Here is a 9,206-nt window from a genome sequence, read left to right as displayed (position 1 = left end):
ACTGGGTTTGGGGCTGAGAACTAGGTAATGGTAGGGCCATTTGATGGGGCAGAGAGAAGATTTGGTGGAGAAAATTGAGCATCCCGTTTGGGGCAGGTTAAGTTCATTAGGGAAAGGGACCAATTCTGTCCCTGAGACTTTGGACACATCATGTGTTGAGCATCAGTGATCTCATCTGTACAGAGTGGTGACAAGAATACCAGCTCTATTGACCTCTACCTGGATAAGAGGGTCAAACAAAATGGCATAAAAGCGATTTTGCAAAGTGTAAAGCACACCACGGATGTCTGTGGGGTAGTCGCTAACATAGCCTTCGGCGATGAGCACCTTTGACGTGATGGGTCACTGGGCTAAGGAAATAAACTCACATGGTGCAAGGCAGCCCAGGCTGAGAGTCCGGAGACCTGTGCTCTAGCTCAGATATTTACCAGTTTGGTGACTTGGTTAAGTCACTTTTGGAGTCTCTGTTTCCCCTTCTCTGTAATGAGAATGGAGTCCAGTGCCGCGCAGAGCTCACAGAGATGGGAAAGGAAACGGGATGGTGGGCATTGAGCTGCTCTGTGAATCTGCAGCCCTGCTCCGTGTCGCGGCGCCGCACGCGTGGGCGCACTGGGTGTTCGCTACTCCCCTGCAAGTTCATTTGCAGGAGTTGAGAGTATCGCTTAGATCCCTGGGGCCCTGCCTTCTGCCTGGCATCTCAGTGGGGTTGGGCATTCTGCTGGGGAGTTTCCTGGGCACATTCTTTCATCCTGTAGACCTGAGAGCACAGAAGGTGCATCTTGCCGACTGCCTGCTCCTCCGTCTGGCTGGACTACTGGTCCTTTCTCGAGGTCAGCGGCATCCCGGGCATCACGGCCGGGATCACATCCACTGCCCCCATCAGGAGGCTCCGGGCACAGGTCAGGCCTCCCCCAAGGTCATTGCAGGCAATACTGCCTTTGCTCTCCGCTTCTGCCACCTGATGGCTTCCCAACCCTACGGGAGCAACGTCTTCTCCCCGCTGAGCATCTCCGCCGCCTACGCCATGCTGTCCCTGGGGGTCCGCTAGCACAGCCGAGGGTCTCGGCTTCAATCTCACAGAGGTGTCAGTATCTGACATGCACAGGGGCTTCCAGAACCTTCTGCACACTCTCCACCTCCCGGCCGACGGGCTGGAGATACGTGTGGACAGCACCCCGTTGTTGAGCCTGGAGCTGCCGCTCCTTCCAAGATTCCTTAATGACTCCGTGACCTTCTATGAGTCCAAACTCTTCCACACCAACTTCGACGACTCTGAGGGCACAACTCAGCTTATCAACAACCAAGTCAGGGAGGAAACTCGAGGGAAGATTGTGGATTTGGTCAACGAGCTCAGCGCGGATACCACGATGGTGCCGGTGAATTACATTTACTTCAAAGATAAGAGTCAATTCGTTGGTGGATCCTACATCTTCCCTTTCCCCCTAATTCGTTGAAGGATCACATATCAGAAAGAAACTCCCGCAGAACAGAAAGTGGATGGATTGGGTCTGATAGGTTTGAGCAGCCTTCTGAGAATTTAATGTTAGAGCCTCAGATATTTAAGTTTGGGTAGTATTGATTTCCACCCCTTCATATCTTTAGACATATTTTCTTTTTTTTTTTTTTAATTTTTTAAGGGAATTCCTTTATTTATTTATTTTTGGCTGTGTTGGATCTTTGTTTCTGTGCGAGGGCTTTCTCTAGTTGCGGCAAGCGAGGGCCACTCTTCATTGCCGTGTGCGGGCCTCTCACTATCGTGGCCTCTCCCGTTGCGGAGCACAGGCTCCAGATGTGCAGGCTCAGTGGCCATGGCTCACGGGCCCAGACGCTCCGTGGCACGTGGGATCTTCCCAGACCAGGGCTTGAACCCGTGTCCCCTGCATCGGCAGGCGGACTCTCAACCACTGCGCCACCAGGGAAGCCCTATTTTCTTATTTTTTTAAAAAAATAACAGCAATGTATGAAATGCATTCTACCCAATGGTGACAAGTTGAACTGCTGGATTCATGTCCAGCTCTGCCACTTACCAACAGTACAAACAGGGCAGGTTGTTTGCCTGAAGGACTCTTATAAGGATAGAAGAGTCCCTGCTTCAAAGTTTTTTTTCTGAGAATCAAATGATGTCACATATTTGAATACTCCTTAGAAGAGGGCCTGAAGGGATCAGCAAACCACAGCTCCTGGCCAAACCTGAAGGCCACCTGTTTTTGTAAATAAAGTTTTATTGGCACACAGCCACGCCCATTCATTTATGTATTATCTCTGGCTGCTTTCACGGGACAGAGGTTAGCCGTTGCTACTGAGACAGAATAACCTGTAAAGCGTAAAATATTTACTTTCTTGCCCTTTGCAGAAGAAGTTTGACAACCCCTGACCATTATATACGCTCAATAAATAGAGTATTTGTAATTATTCTAATGACAACAATTTTGAAGACCTTTAAAAATACATATAAGTATAAAAGAAAAACTAGAAATTGCCCAGAATCCTACCTTCCTGAGGGAACCAACATTAACATTTTAGCCTAATTCCTTCCAGTCTTCCATTCATACACATATGTTAATAAAGTTGAAATCACAGGTAGGAACAGTTTTGTACAGTGTGTATCACTTAGGGCGCCATCCAGGAAGCATAGTCACCATGAGTGGGGAGGGAAAGGGGGTTGTGAGAGGAATTAGTCCTGGCATGTTTGTGGGAAGGACTGGGGAAGTGAAGGTCCGGAGGAAGAGGGGGTTGGAGGGACAGAGAACAAGTCACTGGAGCTTGTGGACAAGTTGGAACTTATCAGGAAATCTACATGCCAGGCACATCCAGCCACCAGAGTGGTTCCATGTAGGGAGAGCTTGGGGAGAGGCCCAGGCTGAGCACCTGGCAGTGGTCTGGAGACCCTGTTGGTCAGCAGGGTAGAGCTGGACAATGAACTTGGCGGAGAGCATAGGTGAGCTGGAGCTCGCAGCCCCTCTGGTCTGTTCATCGTCTCGTCTGCCTTCAGCGGGCAATGGCTGCTTCATATCTGCCTCTCAATCCCCTGCTGTAACCACCTTGAATCTACAGGAAACAGATTCTGAGGAACAGTCCCAGACTTATAATCCATCCAAACTGGTCACTGCTTGCAGTTTTACATGTGGAATTTTCAGGCACCACTGAAAACTTTAAAAAAATTTTTTTAAAAATTCTGCAATAACTGTAAATTCATAGGGAGTTGCAAAGTTGTACAGAGTGGTCCCATGTACCTTTCACTCAGGTTCCTCTAGATAACATCTTATGTAACTGTAGTATAATAGCAAACCAGGAAGCTGATGTTGGTGATAATCTATAGACTTTATTCGGATGTTATCAATTTTCACATGCACTCGTGTGTGTGTGTGTGTGTGTGTGTGTGTGTGTGTGTAGTTTTACGCTATTGAAAACTTTATTTAGATCTCATTTTAGTGGCTGCACAATATTCTATTGACTCCATTCCATTTAAAATATAATATAATTTACATGTGTAATAGACACCATCACCACACCCAAAGCTCTGGCCAGAAATAATGAAGATTTTGGTGCTCTTTTCCTGAAAGAGACCTCACTGCAGTTGTGTTAGTGATCCTGGCACAGGGAAGGAGGTGCTCCAGAAATAGACATCTTGCCCTCTGACACATCTGCCCATCACTCTGGGGACACAAATGTAGCCCCAAGACCTCAGTCTAGGTCACATGGTGACAGTAGTAGAACAAATGTGGCTTATCTTAAAAAATGAAAAGTACCTAGAAGGAAACAAACCAAAGATATGCAGAATCTCTGTAGATAAAATTATATTGAGAGATATTAAAGTCGACAAATAAAAAATAGATATACCGTATTTATGAATAGGAAGACTTAACATGGAAAAGATGTCGGTTCCCGCCCAAGTTGATTGAAATATTTTAAAGTAATCCCAACAGGTTTTTAAAAGATTCTTTTTGGTACCAGTTAATAAGCTGATTCTAAAGTGTATATGAGAGAGAAAAGGGCCAAGAATAGTTAAAAAGAGAGAACCTGTCTGCTGGAGAGCAATGCTGGTTATAAATCTGTATTAATTTAGACTGTGTGGTATGCATAGACCAATGGGACAGAACAGAGAGGCCAGAATGGAACCCAGAAATGGCTCCATGGATATATGGACATTTGATATTTGACAAAGCCTGCATGATAGAGCATTGACAAAAAGGATAGATTTTGAAAAAGCAGTCCTGGGACAGTATCCTCATGGAAAAAAATGATTTTGTACTCCTCCATCCTACAGATCATAAGCATTTACTGCAGGTGAAGTAAAGTCCTAAATGCAAAAGGTAAGAGTAAACCTTGTAGATGAAATAGGGGAGTATCTTCATGACCTGGAGGTAGGAAATTTTTTCCTAAGCAGGACACAGAGATCTAACCATAAAGGGAAAACCTGGTATGCTCACTGCATGAAGTGAAGAATTTCAATCATCAAAACACACAATTATGAAAGTGAAAAGACAAGTCAGAGAGGAAGAGAACACATTGGCAACACACAGAACTGATAGACAACTAGTGTTCAGAGAACTCCTGCAAATCACTAAGAAACAGCCCTATAGAAATATGGGTAAAAAAGTGAACTGGCACTGAACTAAAAAATAATAATAATAAAATAAAAAAAATCAAAAAACAAACAAAAACCCCCAAACCCAAAAAAAATCCCCCCAAACTTCTAGTTGATCCATAAACATACTAAAGACTACTCAATCTTATTTTTTTATTTTTATTTTTTTGCGGTACACGGGCCTCTCACTGTTGTGGCCTCTCCCGTTGCGGAGCACAGGCTCCGGACGCGCAGGCTCAGCAGCCATGGCTCACGGGCCCAGCCGCTCCGCGGCATGTGGGATCTTCCCGGACCGGGGCAGGAACCCATGTCCCCTGTATCGGCAGGTGGACTCTCAACCACTGCGCCACCAGGGAAGCCCTACTCAACCTTATTTTAAACCAAGAAAGTGCATGTCAAAACCACAGTGAGCTACCACTATACGAACATCAGGTTGGCAAAATTATTTAAGTCCAATGATTTCAAGTAATCAGTGAAGACAGGAAACAACCTTGCTGATATCCTCTGGGATCTCTTATTTTAGAACCTACCTGAACCCCCAGATCCATTCCCCAGGCAGGTCAGGTGCTGAACTGCTGAGATGGTGGAGGGTGAGTTTTGAGTGACGATGGGGGGATGCATTCCCTGGCTGGAGGATCGGCTTGTTGGTCCACGGATGCCCTGTACCTTCTTCCCTTCTTTCCTCCAGCTCTGTGAGAGACGCCATCCATCCCCTTGATGACCTCTCCCCATGACTTCTATGTTGATGAGGATACAGTAGTCAAGGTGCCTGTGATGCTGCAGGATACCCGGCACCACTGGTATCTTCCCGACAGATACTTGCTCTGTTCGGTGCTATGGATGGATTACAAAGGAAACGCAACAGCCCTTTTCATCCTTCCTAACTGAGGGAACGTGGAGCAGGTGGAAGAGGTTTTGACTCCAGAGATGCTGACAGGGTGGAGGTAATCTGCTTCAGAAGAGGTAAACCATCAGGGCATCGTGCGGTGTAGTCTGCAGCACTGCCCTTCACATGGACCCTTCCAGTGAAAGCCAGTGCCCCAAATGGGAGTGGAGGGGATCGCCAAATTATGGAAGAATTCTTATTTTCTTCAAAGCTTTCCTTGGGTTTCCTTAAATAAGGAACACTCTTATTGTACCCAAAATGTGATTTCGCTCTCATCAGTGAAAAGAGAACCAGACTAGGAGTTAGGAGTCTGGGTTCTAGACGTAGCCCTCGTACTGCACAAGTCTGGGGTGAAGTGACACTGGCTCTCTGAGGGTCCACCCTGTGCAATGAATGGGTAGACTTCCCATCAAGATGGTTGACTGAGCTGATGTAGAGAGGTTTCCACCCACCCCAGGAAATAGCAGGGAAGCTTTCACGTCACCATGGGGCTATGAGCAGGAAAAGTCTCCAGCCACACATAAGAAAAAGACCTCAGGCCAAGGCCACATGTGGATGGAAGATTCACACAGGCCACGTGGTGGGGGAATTCCACCCAAAGAAATCAATGGGTCCCAACCAAGTGAAAAGCACGGGGCCTCATCAGAGACAAAGGCAAAACTGCCACACCGGGAGACTTGCGTCTCCCTGGGCACCTGGCACGTCTGCAGGAAACAACCTCTGCTGAAGACGAACTCCCAAAGGAAGGAGGTCCTGCAGACGGCAGGCCCTGAGGGCAAAGAAGGAGCCTGGCTTTAAGCCTCTGGCAGCACTCATCTGAGGGAGTGGCACAGGCAAAGCGTGTTTGTGACCACAGAACTCAGATGCACGGTGGGCCGTGAGCAAGTGCAGTCAAGGAGAGCACAGCCGGCTGGGACCCTTGGCTAATTCCTGAGTCCAGTGTTTTAACCCAGTGCCTCTTTCAGGTTACAGGAAGCTCAAGTTGTATAGCCCCAAATTCTCCATTTCTGGCTCCTATAAATTAGATCAGATTTTGCCCAAGCTGGGCGTCACGGACTTGTTCTCGTAGCAGGCTGACTTGTCTGGCATCACTGAACAGCTAAACCTGCAGGTGTCCAAGGTAAGTCATCAATGGATATCAACTCCTAGAGACCTCAGAGGGGAAGCTCCACCTCTTGGAAGGTGCTGGGTGATGGGTGCTCTCCCTGCCACCACGTGAAGTCTCAGAGTCCAAGTTTTATTTAATCATCCACGGGCATAGGGAGCCCAAGAAGCAACCCACTATGTGCTGGGCGTGGTGGTCGGTGCTGCAGATCTAGGGTCCATCAGGTCCCTGCCCTCAGAGAGCTCTTCCAGTCAAGTCCAGGAGACAGTGCCCTCATAGATCATGGCAACTGAGAGTGACAAATGCAATGACAGAAACAGAGGCAGGATACAGATGAGGCTGAGGTGTGTGTGTGTGTGTGTGTGTGTATCATAAATTTCTTAGACCAGAGAAAGGGACCTATGACCTCAGCTACATATAACAAAGGTGCACTAGAGGGTAGAGTCTTGGGCTTGAGAGTTCAAATTCCAGTTCTGCCTCTTATGACCTTAAAGGGTTACCCAGTCTCTGGATTTATTTTCCTCATCTATAAAACAGACATAATACATTGACCTCATAGGATGGTTATGAAGATTAAAAAGAGCATAGGCACATAGTATGTGCTCAGTTAATGATTGCAACGGCTATTTATAAATAAGAGGTCATCCAGCTCAATACCTCCCCCCAGTATAGACATTCTTGCTGTGATATCCCAACAAGTGGCTTTGATCTTCAGTGCTCTCTAGTTCCCCTAGTCTTCCCTAAGCCCCAGCTCATGCTCTCTCAGAGGTAACGCTTGTGATTTCCTTCCCAGAGTTTCCACAAAGCCATCCTGGTGGTGGATGAGGTTGGCACCCAGGCTGCAGCAGCCACCAGTGGCTTTGTCACCTTCTGGTCCCGGGACAATTACCAAGCCCTTCCTTGCGGAGATCTTTTCCACCAACACCCAGAGCATCCTCTTTCTGGGAAAGGTTGTCAACTCCACGAAGCCATAGCCCTCCAGGGCTGGCTTGTCTGTTACAAGCAGGAGGACTTGGCCTGGAGGGCTGAGTTTGAGCAGCTCTGGATTTGGAGTGGGGGACGCAGGAGCTGCTGAGGATCCAGGGCAGAAGTTGTTGGTGAAGGTGAGGGATGTGGGTGGTATCAGACTGGTGTGGACTGCCACCCAGCTCCTCAGGGCTATGACACCTCACAGAGATCATCTAACCTCTTTGAACAGGTTTCCACCCCGGAAAGTGGCAGAACCCCCACCACCACCACTGAGGGTAGTTGTACGGATTAAACGAAATGATGGCTCTGAGGAGTCTGCCTCTGCAACATGGCTCTGAGCTGGACGGGGCAGCCTCAGGAGTCACTGACAGATGGGAGGTCCCACAGGAGGACATCGCTCAGCAAGACCAGCCCAGGGTTAATCACACCAGTTCCAGGCTACAGGGTCAAGGACCTGCAAGTACTCAGCACCTAGCGCCCTCCAAGGCTCGGAGGAACGCACACCCTTCTTGCCGCCCCCTGGTTTAACTGGTCCATTTCCCCCTGCGCCCGCTGGGATGTTGGATTCTGTTTTTTAACAGCCAGAAATAAAGTCAGGCCCAGGCTGACGCACTCCCCAGTCTGCCCCTGCAGAGGTGGGGGGTGGGTGGATTTAAGAGTCCCAGACAAGCCTGCAAGAAGATGCAGGCCTAGGGTTACTATGGCAATGACACCGCTGGGGTGATGTGTGAAAATCAAGCCCTGGTGTGAAAAAGGGGAGAAAAGGGGGGCAGTCACCCCCCAGTTTAGCCTTGAGGGTGATGCCTCCTTATTTTGCTTGAGCTCATCCCTCCCCTGCTCAGAAGGACTCAATGGCTCCCTATTGCCTACAGGATAAAGTTCAAACTCCTCTAACTGCAGTCAAGGTCCTCCCTGATCTGGTCCCTGCCTGCCTCTCCTGCCCCAGCCCCTCCTCTTGCTCTCATGTACCCCATGACTGCAGTCACGGAAACTCTTGCTGTCTTTCCAGGTTGCCCATAGCTTCCCACCTTCGGGCCTCTGGTCCCCACAGATCCCTATCACCCAGAAATCTCCCTTCCCCATCCCTGAGAGTCTACCAGGATTTCCAACAAATGCCTCCTCCCCTCCCTAAGGCAGACTGTCATCCTACCATCAGACATGATTGGCTGACATTAATCTCTGCCCCGCATCCCGGCCAACCCTCGTCCCTCTTAGAAGGAACATCTCAGAGGCAGGACCCTGTTCACCCTGCATTCTCTTCACTCACCCCAGGAACTGGCCTCAGTGCTGATCGTATGGTCTGGCATGTGGCTGAGGCCCAACCAATAGTTGGTGATTGAATGAATGAATGAATGAATGGAAAAGGCTGTGCCCTGAGCAAGGTCCTCGAGCTATTTGTTCTGCATCACCACCCCCTGACACATCCCCGGAATTGATTGGGTAAATATTTAGTCCAGCTTCTCAGATTTCAAAATGCCCTTTTGGAGCATTAAAAAAAGAGATCTACGGGGCTGTGTGTGACCTATGATTTACCTCTTGGGGGGCACACTCACTTCTTTGGGACCGGGTGGGTATGCTAGCGATTTCTGTCATTCTCCTCTCGCAGGAAAGGCGAAATCTTTTTTGTACTTTGTGATGGGAGGGCAGAGGGAGGCAAG

The 9,206-nt window shown here is 48.5% G+C and overlaps 1 protein-coding gene across 1 annotated transcript; it reads left to right on the top strand.

The window, feature by feature from the left end:
- Positions 1-538: 538 nt before the first annotated feature.
- On the top strand, positions 539-7,553 carry SERPINA4 (serpin family A member 4). The gene is given in 7 exon segments (XM_067728265.1): positions 539-1,053; positions 1,055-1,416; positions 5,277-5,530; positions 5,532-5,551; positions 6,447-6,594; positions 7,373-7,461; positions 7,463-7,553. Coding segments are annotated over 7 exon segments (1,479 nt in total).
- Positions 7,554-9,206: the final 1,653 nt, after the last annotated feature.

The sequence above is a fragment of the Pseudorca crassidens genome, chromosome 1 (genome assembly GCF_039906515.1).
Source record: "Pseudorca crassidens isolate mPseCra1 chromosome 1, mPseCra1.hap1, whole genome shotgun sequence".
Lineage (NCBI taxonomy): Eukaryota > Metazoa > Chordata > Mammalia > Artiodactyla > Delphinidae > Pseudorca > Pseudorca crassidens.
This window is presented reverse-complemented; position numbering and strand designations above follow the sequence as displayed.